This window comes from Phaethon aethereus, assembly GCF_964289735.1.
Source record: "Phaethon aethereus genome assembly, chromosome: 2".
Classification (NCBI taxonomy): domain Eukaryota; kingdom Metazoa; phylum Chordata; class Aves; order Phaethontiformes; family Phaethontidae; genus Phaethon; species Phaethon aethereus.
The window spans coordinates 25,665,122-25,679,251 of record NC_138582.1 but is presented as its reverse complement, the minus strand read 5'-3'; the positions used below and the strand labels follow the sequence as shown (position 1 = coordinate 25,679,251).

At 42.2% G+C, this 14,130-nt stretch overlaps 1 protein-coding gene across 1 annotated transcript in view; it reads left to right on the top strand.

Annotated features, from left to right (window-relative positions):
* MATN2 (matrilin 2) overlaps positions 1-14,130 on the top strand; it is a gene marked incomplete at both ends in the record, with an annotated part of 68,209 nt that overhangs the window by 52,240 nt on the left and 1,839 nt on the right. Inside the window, 5 exons of the mRNA XM_082014823.1 lie at positions 2,107-2,520; positions 5,062-5,214; positions 12,257-12,328; positions 12,892-13,002; positions 13,248-13,345. Coding sequence (XP_081870949.1) covers positions 2,107-2,520; positions 5,062-5,214; positions 12,257-12,328; positions 12,892-13,002; positions 13,248-13,345 — 848 coding nt within the window. The remainder of the gene's footprint in view (positions 1-2,106; positions 2,521-5,061; positions 5,215-12,256; positions 12,329-12,891; positions 13,003-13,247; positions 13,346-14,130) is intronic.

Below are 14,130 nucleotides of genomic sequence, written 5' to 3'. Positions count from 1 at the left end.
CAAGTCAGTGTAGGAATAAGGAATCTTCAGTATTTCTGCAGTCAAAGCAGAAATAAACATCGAAAGAACATACGTGGAGTTCTCTTTTGTGGGAGATCTACTCTGATAACTTTCACTCTTGAGGTATCTAAAGATCCCAAATCCTCACTTAATGCCCTCCAGACAATCACCTTCAGGATCTTCTAGTCTAGTCTGCAGTCAGTTTAAATAATAAGAAATGTTACAGACCCTTCCAGTTACCCTGTACAACACACAGACATCTATAAATCTTACAAACCACAGGAAAAGTAGCATTGCTAGTTTCTGTGATAGAAGGCAGAGACATAGAGCACTTGCAGTGGCTTTGAGAAGTGATCTAGTTCAAGGCATATGCTTGAGGCAGAATCATAGTATATATATCTAAAAATTTCTGATAGATGTTTCAGTGATGTTTCAAAAACTCTCTAATGACAGAGTATGGTTTCAGTGTCCCAAGTGGTCTGTTTTCATGGTGTTATCTTTATGATATTTTTTTCCCTTACAAGCAACTATCTTTACAGCAGATGAAGCCATTTGCTACCTTTTTTATTCAATGAGAACAACTGATTTATTATCTTGTTTAAAATAATCCCTTTCTGCATCTTAGAAGGGTGTTATCATGCTTCGTATTCATCTTTCCTTTCCTTAAGCAAACAATCTCTGCTCCTTCAAGCTTTCTTCATGTGTCATGCTTTCTAAATATCTCATTGCTCTTGCTGTGAAACTCGGGACTCTCCGATTTGCCTTTGAGAGTGATATTCAAAACTAAGCGCTGTATTCATCTGAGACTTACCAACTACTGAACACAGCTGCACAGTTCTCTCGTGTATTGTGCTTACTGCATTCTTACTATACAAACATCAGAGATGAGTGGAGGTCAAGGTTCATTTGGTCCAGACTAAGATGCAAATCTTACATTCCTTATCTTGGCAAATTCTCCCTTGGAAGTTGCATTGATCAAATAGGAGTTGAGCATCTCTGCAGCCAGCCCCTTGCACAAAGCACACTAGTCTATGCCTGATGGAGGCAACTGCTTTCCAAAATAAACATCTGGCAGAACCACCCCGTCTGCAGCTTCAAAGACATTCTGCAGTCCCTAAATCCACTAATCTTGTCATGGATGCAGGGTGCCTATGAACTACTTGCCAAAAAGTATAACAACTCCAAATTTGTCAGTCTCCTGAATTGTCTCCCAGCTTTAATAGGTAAACCAGAAAAGATTAATTTCAGCAATACATAAGCCTTCTAATTACAAGACAGTTAGAGTTAGAAGGAAAACAACATATATATAAACAATTCTGATCCAAGTTTAGCAGCTAGGCACACTTCTAGCATCTACTCTCTCACAATTTTTCAGCTGTTTTTCTGGCACTAGAGGTTTACATTTGTGCTATAAACACATGTGCATTTTTTGAATTTTGTCCCCAGACTTGAACCTCATCCTAAGCTGTAGGGCAGGCTACCTAACCCTTCTCTTCTTGCTCAGCCTTCCCCAAGCTCTTTGGCTTTTGCCTCACTGTTCCCTGCCACTCTAAACATGACTCCTAGATTTTCACCTTGTATACTAAGTATGGCTTCATTGACTCCTTTCTTTGTACCACCTTTACCTTTTTGCTACTTCTGTAACACAAATGCAGCTGCAATGATTCTCTTCCACATTTTTCAGTGCTGGTCATCTACACAAATGTAAAGTTAGCATACTGGCCTATCCCTAGAAGTAAATGATGGCAACTCTATGTCTATATCCCAGCTGTGTTCTTCAGTTATACACTTCCCTCCACTTAACAGTAATTTGTAAAATTTTCTGATTTGCTGTATTTTTAGGACTTGTAGTATTCTACAAAGCAGTATGTCTCAGTAAGTATTCACTGTGATTATATTCTTGTTAAACTCTGGGTCATAGGCACACTCTTAGCTTTTGATATAGACTGTACACAACATCTTTAGACACACTGACAAGGTTGGATAAGCCAGGAACAAGGTGCTCTAGATGACCTCTGAGTTTATGTGGTCCCTGGGTATCTAGATCCCTTTTCAGCTTTGTGGAGTTTTTTTCATGATCTGAACACTGTGCTGCTTATTTCACAGTATGCACTGAAGGCCCAGTTGACCTGGTGTTTGTGATTGATGGATCAAAAAGTCTCGGAGAGGATAATTTTGAAATTGTAAAGCAATTTGTCTCAGGAATCTTGGATTCACTTGAGATTTCACCCAAAGCTGCTCGAGTTGGTTTGCTTCAGTATTCCACTGAAGTTCGCACAGAGTTTACGTTAAGGCAGTTCAGCTCGGCCAAAGACATGAAGAAAGCTGTATCACAAATGAAATACATGGGGCGAGGTTCCATGACAGGACTGGCTCTGAAGCAAATGTTTGAGAGAAGCTTCACAGAAACAGAAGGAGCTAGGCCATATTCAGCAAATGTCCCTCGAATCTCCATTGTGTTTACGGATGGACGAGCCCAAGATGAAGTCTCCGAGTGGGCTGCTAGAGCAAAGCGAAATGGTAAGTGGAGATGGTTTTGACTCATTCTAAAAGGCAAATATTGATAGAAATAAGATGTGGTTATAGTATGGATGTGCTACAGTATGTGCTAATCAAGAGAGCGTTTACCATAGCAGGCTGGCTAGTACAGTGACCACTGCAGCAGAACATCAGATCTTTGGTGTTCACAGAAGCCTTTGTGTATGTATGTCATCCCTAGGGCTGGACCCATGATGAATGTCCACCACTGGGGTTCTGTGCCACCCACAGGTAGTGATACTACCCACCTAGCATGCCATGCAGTGCCTGAAACATATCCACTAAGGGTAGACATTTGATACAGAGATTGGGAACATTGGGAACTTCAAAAATTCTAAGAAAACAATTTAAAAAAACCCAACCTGTCTCTTCAAAATAGAGAAATCTATCCTTCTGGGAGATACTATGGCAATAATTGGCTATGTTATATATTTATTTCTGTATATTCTGTATTTTTAACAAATTTTATAGTGCTGATGGTGTTCTGGAAGGAAGATGGGTCCTCTTTACAAAAGGATATAGCTGTAGTGATGTCTTTCTGTTTCTGTGTGCCTTATCAGATGATGCTGAAATGTAACTGAAAACTGGTGATTTTTAATTTAAAGTATGTCTGGGCAGAAATCCATCCTCTAGGACACCTGTGCCACAAATCAGAAACTTTTCAGCTGTTTAGCAGAGTCAACTGAAAATTGTCAAAACTTTTCAAGAAAATAAAGGATCGCTTTTTTCTTCACAAAACATTTTCTATTTTATGAGAAACTGCTTTAAGAGCCGTGGCTGATGGCCCACAACACAGAGAAAATAGCCAGACTTTAGAAGGTGCTGCACATCTTTTTCCTGTTCTTGTTTTATTGACTTGATATATCAATCATAACTTGATCTGTGATTAGCATAGCATTGGTCAGGACTGGCATCTCTCCGTAAGGAGAAAACGGAAAAATCTCGAAGGATATGAGAAGAGCATGTGTTAACAAGGGTGCCAGTACAATGAAATATAAACAAAATGTTTTTTAAAATATTAAAAACAAAACCAAAGATTAATACACTAACTAGCGAGATCAAAGAAAGCATATGCAGGATTTACGGGACTGAAGAAGGAAAGTACAAGCCAACCTTGCTTGCTTACTTGCTGAATGAAACCTCTGTTCCGGACTGCTTACACTGATATTTGTAATGCTACAAGCCAAATCCATCCCCTGTGTAATTGCAGCGTAGGCAATGTAGTAATGCTGAATATGAAATTGGCCTTGAATGCTTTATCACTGATATCTCCAAGTCTTTAAAAAGCAACAGACCTCAGCATGACTGGTCCATTCATTAAACTGAATCAGCTTCTGGTGAATGTTTTATTTTCCTGGCTAAAGTGCAATGGTAGGCAGATTCATGATGAAAAGTAAGGGGATGCTTACGTTAAATGTTAAAGAGATGGAAAAATGCGTATTTTATTATGTTATCAGGCCCAGGATTCCTGAGCAAATAGGTTAAAGTTGCAATTCAGTGAGTGTGTAGCTGTTGTTATCCTGTGATAATAAAAAGATATCAAACCTCCTCACCCTAAGTTTTATCTGAAACTAACCAGCTGAGAAGGCAGCTTCTGCTCTTGAATCTTGTAAAAGAGCTTGAAATACCATGAAGCTAATAGTTATATCAGGAATCACAAAATCAGTACTAGTTATGGACACTTTCTAAGCCAGAACTGAAGTAAAGAGAAATGTTGTATCAAATCGTATGTTCACAAGAATAAAAAAATCAATTATTAATTAACTGCTGAAAAAGGAGATGTTGAAGATCACAATGTTTTGTACTCATTGCTTGTTTAAAATCTATCCAGTGAGAGGGCTGTGAACCACCTCCTCCTGCACTGCTTTCAGAGTGAAGAAAACAGTGAATCCTCTTTAACTTTTTCCCTAGCACCTCTGCCAGGAAAGTGCTTGTCCTGAGTATCCCTGTTGTAAGGCTCTTTCTCTCCTAGCCCCACAAATCATTTCTTTTCCCCTGTTCTTCCTACCCTCATGGGTCTGGGTGCCTTTGCAGTGCCTCCCAGCCCACTAGCATCCCTTAGGGTGCAAGAATCGAGTCTCAATGTGCTCTAAGGATTTGGATGAAACACTAAGTACTTAGATTTTTCTAACAATTACTGCCATCTTTCAGGACTCCGCCCCGCAGGTCTCCCCATCAACCTGGTAATTAGCTTTATTGCTGTGTACACAAACACACACAAACCAGGACCTTTCAGTACAACCATGAGGCTGACTTGTGCGATTCTCTTGGATGTTTTACAGTATTCTTTCTGGGTTCATTTACTATCAGTACTGGACAGGCAACTGTCGCCTCTAACTTAAAGATGTGTTTCTACAAATCTTCTCAGTAACTAAAGCATATTAAGCCTATTCAAAAACAATTTTGAAGTTACGCAACACATGCATTTCTTGTGCTCTCCCTTTCTCATATTCTCCTTGCATGGAGGAACAAGAGTTTAGAACTGCTGATGTAATAATTATGTGCAATTTCTTTTGAATATAGGTATAATTATCTATGCCATCGGAATAGGAAAAGCAATTGAGGAAGAACTGCTAGAAATCGCTTCTGAGCCATCATATAAACATCTCTTCTATGCTGAAGATTTCACAGCAATGGAGGACATAAGTGAAGAGCTAAGAGCCCAAATCTGTGAAGGTAACAGTATACCACTTTCATTGAGATAGAAGAGGAACAAATGCTTACAGATTTTTATTTTTTGCAGGCCTAAAAGGACAACTAGTGTCATAGTATGGGTCATAGATAATTGATGTCAGACATTGCAAGGCATAAGTCACTCACAGTAATTTTTCTGCTCTTTAATATGTAAGGATATATACACTTAATCCATCACCGGGTAAAGGTATATAATAATTGTCTTTCCTTTATTTTCATAAAGCTTGCATAAAATGTACACTTCTTTGCTCAAAATGATCAATTGCTCCCTCCCCTTTCTTTTTCTACAGTTAAGTCAGCCATGCAATGAACCCCACCCTGCCAAAGAGGCATGATCTACTTCATTAGGAATGTGGGAAAATAATCAGGGATTTGTAATGTCTTAATGAGAATAAAAAATTACTCTTAAGGTCAGTGGCAAAAAACTAAAACACAGCAAAACAAATCATCAAGAGCTGTTACGCATATTTATAGAAGACTAAAAAGAGTTCATTGAACATACGTTCACAGCTACAAAAAAGGGATCTCAGTTATGCATAAGCTCCAAGTTGTGCTCCACAAAAGTGGAAGGTTTGTTCCAGAAAGCACCCTTCCTCACTCTGGCACAAACAGTCTTTATATAAACATTCCCAGCTGAAGTTTTGCAAGGGCAAGGGGGAATGTGAGCTAGGACAAAAGCTGTTCAGATGGAAAGAGGACAGCATGTCTCTGCCACTCACACATTCCCAGGACTCGGTATTATTTGTACATTCAGATTGGTACCTGAAGAAAAATTCAGAAACATCACTGAATAATACTGGTCATAACACTAGAATTGTGCAAGATGATTTAATTTTCACTAGCTTTTCTTTGGCTGTTTTTCTTGGAATTAAACACAAACGGGTTTTATTTTCTTCTTTAACTTTACTGTGTAATATTGGCTGGCAAACCATGGTTTAGTGGTGGACTTGGCAGTGCTAGGTTAATGGTTGCAATTGATGATCTTGCAGGTCTCTTCCAACCTAAATGATTCTATGATTCTAAGCAGCAGTGCATTTCTTCCTCATACAGATGTCAAGGAAGAATCTGAAAAAAAGAATCCTAGAGTGTTTCCTAAATTACATATTCTTTGCATTTCTCTCAGTCTTAAGAATCTTCTAGCTCCATCTTTCTGAACTACAAAATACTATAACATGAAACCAAGTTTGTTTGTTAACCTTTTTACTAGGAAGATAATCTGCTGATGACAGCATGTCATCTTAAAAGCTTGGGGAGACACCAAAGCCAAAACTATCTGGCAACTGGTATAATAATTCTCATTCATTAGCAAACCCCAGAACTTGGTGATGGAAATTCATCTTTCAGGTACCCACAGCCGTGTTTAGCAACCATGATTTTCCTTTTTCTTTTTTTAAACTACATTACCTACCATATGAAAAATAAAACCTGCCCCTTTGTGGCAGTTTCTAGACTACACCTCCACACAACTGGGCAGAGCTGGTGCCTCTGTTTTTGTCCTCCTCCTCTCACCAACAGGCAATGCCTCACAGCCTTGTTTTTCTGGACACTCCAGGACTATCTATTGCTCATCAACTCACTCCACCAGAAATTCTGCCTCCAAGCCTGTTAGACAAGCTGAAAGGTTTTTTTTTTCCCCTCTCTCTCTGTTTTGGTTTACAGTCTAAATTTTTTCCCTCCTTTGCAACAGCAGTAATTTCATTTTGACTCCAGCCTTGGTCCTTAGCTGAGGACTTCTGAGGCTCCAGCCTGTGAGGGCAGTGGGAGACCCTCTGAACCTCATGGACTCCACTGACAAAGCCTCTCATCCCCAGTTCCAGCTGTGGATGGGCTGCAATGTTTCCAAGTAAAGCAGAAGCCCTCCAAATCTCTTTTGGGGTAAGGCTTTTTCCTTTTATTCTGCAAGAAAGCATCAGCCTTGTAGAATAGCCACTGATTACTATTAATTATTCTTAGTAGTAAAAAAAAAAAAGTGGTTTCTCTTTTGTCTCTTAAGAGGAATTCAGTTAGAAGGTTCATATTCATTGCCTTGGTTAATGTTGATTTCTCATCTGACTGGAAGCACTAACAAGGCTACAGCAATGTCATACATAGTACACACACATCATGATTGCCTCTTCACCCCTGTTCTGAACATGTGCATTATGGGAGCCTTTAATTACATGGATACTTACTATTTTTGTCACAAGACCCCATCCCTCATCAGATGATAGTACTCAGCAGCCTGCTGGTTATCCTTCTGTACTCCTTCCAAATTGTGGATCCTTACCACTGCTGCAAATAGTCGTCCACTGCCTTTGAAGACATGCGTTTTTGAAGACACTTTCTGACTAGCTTTTCCCAACAAAATAATTAGGTTTTGTTACAAAACAGAACACTAAAAACAAACACCCAACTTAACACTTGTTCCCCAATGAAGTTGAATATTCATGTTCACTGCAACGGACTTCATCAAGGGACTCAGTTAGGGTTAGGAGCCTCTGTTGCTACTTGTCTGATTATTCAGAGCTTTATAGGGGTGATGAGATCAGAAATCTTTGGGCCCAAACCAGTTTCTGAAGCCTGAAGAGGAGTTTCTGAAATGCCCAATTCCCATCCCAACCTGGAAATCTTCTACGAGTGTGTCTGTCAGTCTTGTTTCTTTCCTGGCCCTTACATCTGAATCCTTACTACTTGTCTATACCAGCCCAGTGTCCAAAGCTCAAACTTTTCAGGTCAGTTCCTTTGCCCTTCCTAGAAAGCTTCCTCATTAGTCTACAGCTCTTAAATGACTTCTAGAACAAGTCATTACCCAGGCTCAAACACTCAGTGTTCATCTTATGTGTTTTGTCCCTCCTACACTGGAAATCTCATCATCTTTGGTTGCAGTTGATCATTCTTCTGCTAGTCTCCTCACCCATCTTTTTCATTGCTTACCTTATGATCTCATCCCACAGCTCTGCCCTGAACTCTTCTCCAAAATCGGTGTTCCTTCCACCAGCTGGCTCCCATGCAGACTTTTTGATACATACTGATATTGTAGTTTTGCCCACTGAACTCTTACTGAACCATTCATCTTTGTTCATTCTCTGTTCCTCATGCTCAGTCATTCCAGCCCCCACTCAGAGGGACTCATTTCCTTCCCAGTGCAACTTAGCAGAGCTGCATATTATTGTGCATCTGTCAATATTCACTAGACCAACAGAGATCCCAATAGCTATAGCACACCTGTGGGGCCCAGAAGCATCTTCCACCTCCCTACTGCACCTTCATGGCATATCGCAAGCATTTGCACCATCACCTTTTACCCTCACACATTCCCTTTCAGTGAAGGAACTCTGGGTATATTCACAGGGAGTGAGTCCCAGGTGCTCCATCCACTCCCCTAGCATAGTTGATCAACTCATGCATTTGTTAAATGTATGTTCTTCAGCTCATCTGGGCCATTAAGGGCTCCACAGTTAATTGAAGGTGAAGCATTTTTCTAGAAAAGAACCTATTCCTTAAGGAACCAAAGCTGCCTCTACATTACCCTCTTGCGGCAAGAAAGGGGTAGTGCACAGAATTACTACCTATATATATAAAACAGGTCCATTTCTCTCCAGACATCCTTTGACTAAAAAATATGGGTATGTAGAGTCTGAAATAAATTCTTACATTTTAAAGGCTGTGCTCCATGAATTAGAAACTTCTATTTTTGCTTATAACTGTAGTGCATCAAATACACTACACCCTTCTCACCTAAAGCATTTCCAACTCCCTGATCAATGTTTCCCATTATAAAGGAGAAAACCGAAGGAGAACAAGAAATTTCTTCCATCTCCAAGCAGTTTTTATTCTTATCCAGTTCACCTCAAAGGCCTGATGGATGACAATGAAACATGCAAGAATTTTCACTTAAGGACACAAAGTAGGTTGCTGTCATTTCAGATTGCTTTACTACTATTAATCTATTCATAAAGCATTTCTGGTTTTGGAAGAGTTCATAGAATCTTAGGGTTGGAAGGGACCTGTAAAGGTCACCTAGTTCAATCCCCCTGCAGTAAGCAGGGACATCATCAACTAGATCAGGTTGCTCAGAGCCCCATCCAACCTGACTTTGAATGTTGCCACAGATGGGGCATCTACCACCTGTCTGGGCAACCTGTGCCAGTGTTTCACCGCCCTCATTGTAAAAAATGTCTTCCTTATATCTAGTCGAAATCTACCCTCTTTTAGTTTAAAACCATTACCCCTTGTCCTAACACAACAAGCCTTGCTAAAAAGCCTGTCCTCATCTTTCCTATAGGCCCCCTTCAGGTACTGGAAGGCTGCAATAAGGTCTCCCCAGAGCCTTCTCTTCTCCAGGCTGAACCACCCCAACTCTCTCAGCCTGTCCTCAGAGGAGAGGTGCCTCTGATCTTTTTTGTGGCCTCCTCTGGACCCGCTCCAACAGGTCTACGTCCTTCCTGTGCTAAGGGCTCCAGAGCTGGATGCAGGACTCCAGGCAGGGTCACACCAGAGCGGAGCAGAGGGGCAGAATCTCCTCCCTCAACTCGCTGGCCATATTGCTTTTGATGCAGCCCAGGCTATGGTTGGCCTTCTGGACTGCAAGCGCACACTGCCGGCTCATGTCCAGCTTTTCATGCACCAGTACCCCCAAGTCCTTCTTGGCAGAGCTGCTCTCGATCCCTTCATCCCCCAGCCTCTACTGATACCGGGGGTTGTCTTGACCCAGGGGCAGGACCCTGCACTTGGCCTTGTTGAACCTCATGAGGTTCACATGGACCCATTCCTCAAGCTTGTCCAGGTCCCTCTGGATGGCATCCTGTCCCTCAGGCATGTCAGCCACACCACTCAGCTTGGTGTCATCTGCAAACTTGCTGAGGATGCACTCAATCCCACTATGTCATTGATGAAGATCTTAAAGAGCACTGGTCCCACTACGGACCCCTGAAGGACACCACTCATCACCGGTCTCCATCTGGACATTGAGCTGTTGACCACTACCCTCTGGATGCGACCATCCAGCCAATTCCTCATCCACCCAACAGTCCACCCACCCACTCTCCAATTTAGAGACAAGGATGTTGTAGGGGACTATGTCAAAGGTCTTACAGAAGTCCACTTCCCCTGTGCACTGATGTGGTCACTCCATCACAGAAGGCCACTAGGTTGGTCAGGCAGGACTTGCCCTTGGTGAAGCCATGCTGGCTGTATTGAATCACGTCCTTGCCCTCCACATGCCATATCAGAGCTTCTGGGAGGATCTGTTCCATGATCTTCCCAGGCACAGAGGTGAGCCTGACAAGTCAGTAGTTCCCAGGGTCTTCCTTGCTACCCTTTTTAAAGATGGGCGCAATGTTTCCCTTTTACCAGTCTCCAGGGACTGCCAGGACTTTTCAAATACAATGGAGAGTGGCTTGGCAACTACATTAGCCAATTCCCTCAGGACTCTGGGATGCATCTTGTCAGGTCCCATAGATGTGTGCATGTTCAGGTTCCTCAGGTGGTCTTGAATCTGATCTTCTCTTACAGTGGGAGGAACTTTGCTCCTCCAGTCCCCATCTTGCAGCCCATCTCCTCGAGAGGTGTGGGAAGAGAGACTGCCAGTGAAGACTGAGGCAAAGAAGTCACCGAGTACCTCAGCCTTCTCCTTGTCTGTTGTTACCAGTCTGCAAGTCTTGCTCATCAGGGGGTTATGCTTTCTTTGACCTTCCTTTTCTGGATGACATACCTGTAGAAGCCCTTCATGTTATTCTTTGCATCCCTTGCCAAGTTCAGCTCCAGCCACACCTTGGCCCTTCTGACGTCATCCCTACACAACCAGGCAGCTTCCCTGTACTCATCCCAGGATACCTGTCCCTGCTTCCACTGCCTGTGCATTTCCTTCTTGCCCTTTAGTTTGACCAGTAGGTCTTGACTCAGCCATGCTGGCCTCTTGCCTTCCTTTCCTGATTTCTTACACCTGGGGATTGAGAGCTCTTGCACTTCCCATGCTGCAGTTTATGCCCATTGCCCCATGTCCTATCACTGGGCACTACTGAAGAGAGACTGGCTCCATCCTCCTAACAGCCACCCTTCAGATATTCATAGACATTGATAAGGTCCCCTCTCAGCCTTCTCTTCTCCAGACTAAACAGCCCCAGGTCTCTCAGCCTTTCCTCGTATGAGAGATATTCCAGTCCCTTAACCATCCTCGTAGCCCTCCACTGGACTCTCTCAAAAAGCTCCCTGTCTCTCTTGACCTGTGGAGCCCAGAACTGGACACAAAACTCCAGATAAGGCCTCACCAGCGCAGAGTAGATGGGGAGGATAACCTCTCTCGACCTGCTGGTCACACTCTTCTTAATGCACCCCAGGATACCATTGGCCCTCTTGGCCAGCAGGGCACCTTGTTATCCCAAGGATAACTTATTGTCTATCAGGACTCCAAGGTCCTTCTCCATGGAGCTGCTTTCCAGCAGGTCAACCCCTAATCTGTACTGGTGCATGGGGTTGTTCCTCCCCAGGTGCAGAACTCCATACTTGTTCTGTTAAATTTCATGAGGTTCCCCTCCACACAACTCTCCAGTCTGTCCAGGTCCCATTGAATGGCAGCACAGCCTCCTGGTGTATCAGCCACTCCTCCCATTTTTGTATTGTCAGCAAACTTACTGAGGGTACATTCCAACCCTTCATTTAGTTCATTGATGAAGATGTTGAACAAAACCAGATCCAGTACTGATCCCTGGGGAACACCACTAGCTACAGGCCTCCAACTGGACTCTGCACCGCTGACCACAACCCTTTGAGCTCTGTTGCTTAGACAGTTCTCGATCCATCTCACAGTCCACTATCCCCCTCCCGCTTCAAGTCTAGTTCCTCTGATAGCCTCCATTGAACAGCAAGTCCTGGAGCTTCCATCAACACTGGACCTCTTCTACACTGCACAGGTATGAGGCATTCTCCATGTGTTATGAGACAAACACAGAGTTACTGGTAAGAAACATCCATGTTTCTAGGGAATGTGAACATTTTTATTGCTCCTTTTGTGATTTCATTTCCTTTGGCAATTTCCTTCTACCAGCTTTGAGAGAGTCAGCTCACCAGCAGGATCCATCATCCAAGAGGCTTCATAAGACCGGTCCACAGCCTTCAGGTTGGCTGTTTTAACTTGGTGTCCTGCTAACTCCCCTGATCATTGTTAAGTTGCCTCTTCATGCCGCCTTCTGTAGAGAACCCTAACAAGTCACCTGTGAGAGAATTGTTCACCCTACTCCCCTTGCTGCTACCCTCCTTTCTGCAATTCAGCTCTGCTTTGTACAAAAAATTTGAGATTCACTGCAACAAATGCTTGGCTGCATGCTTCTTACACCATCCAAATTAATTACTTCATGGGGAAGCTTGTATTTCAACGCCGTGCTTGATATTTTAAAGCATGTTCAGCCTTCAATCACTTCTGTTTCTCACACGAACCTTCACAACTCCCTTTCTCAGTTCTGCAACCCACAACTTAAATCATGTATACAGTAAATACAACCTAGCAGCTTGGCTCCTTCACATCTTTGTATCCCTAGTCCTCTCCATGAGTGATCCTCACTGCAATCAATGAGATTACTCACTAATTAAGGAGAACTCGGTGCATGCGAGTAGAAAAAAAAAATACTGTATCATTAAAGTGAAGTGGGTTTGATTTTTAGACTTTTGGGGGGTTTCCTGCAGGACCTGAATCAACCACAATAGCCATCACAGATGTCATTGCCTGTCCCAATCTTGCAATACACCACAAGTATCTTTTTGAAGACAGTCACACTCACTCAACAAGAACAGCAGGTAATCAGGTTACCTTTGTTTATATTCAAAGAGCAGTCTGGATTATTCTAAAGACCCAAGTATTGTGTACCCTTTTCCAGTATTTACCTAATCTGCCCCAGAGCATTCCTTTGGATGTTGACCTGTTTTGAGAACAGGAAGCTGTATTAAACCTGCTCTGCATTTACAAGTCCTTGTCATTTCCTCACCCATCCCATCTGATTTATTCAGCATTTAGCCTAACCTTGACTGTTTCTGTTTTTCAGCAAAAGCTTCAAAAGATAAAGACCAGTGCAAATGTGAAAACCTTGTAACATTCCAGAACTATGCAACCAATGAAGTAAGAAAACTCACCCAGCGATATATCCTTTCAGAATAATTGCTTCTTACATATAAGACAAGGAGGGCAGGTTAAAAGAAACTACAACGCATCAAGCCCAAGCTGTCTCCATAGCTCAAATCAATCTACTGTAAAGAAAAGCTAAACTACTTAATAGATAATCTCCAAGAAGCAAGGCTGTTAAGACTTGAAATCTGCCTCTCCTTTATAGAAGGGACCAAAATATTATTAAAAGTGAAGATCCTTATTAATAATAACTAACAATAAATACCTTCAGGGACAGCAAAGAAAATGACTGGTCAAATTCAAGACTAATGCTTTCGGGTATTTCTTCAGATGGTATCAAAATAGCATTTACTGGCTACAGTTGCAGGAATGCAGGAGGTATTTCCCTGCTAACTGCTTCATGAAGCACCAGATGCAGTGAGTCACTTAATATTCCAAATGAAGAGAAATTCAGAGAACAGAGGTGTGATTAACTTTGCATAAACAAACATGCAGATAAAAATTAGTTAAGTGCAGATCAATAGCTTTTTCCCGCCCCTGCCAAGTTAGTCTGTCTTTTCAAGGGAGCTTTTGTACAGTAGCCTTTTCAGTATCTGTAATACACACCAGATGTCTCAGGAGACAACAGCAGCAAATCGGCAATACAACTTTCTCCAACATTTTGCATCATGCAGTACTTACACAGCAAATTCCCATTTCCTCTTCATGAAAACTGCTTCTGCCTAATCAAATAAATAGTAAAATGACATCACCTCTTCTACCTAAGTTTTGTAACTGTGTGCAAGATGAGTAAGCACTCACAT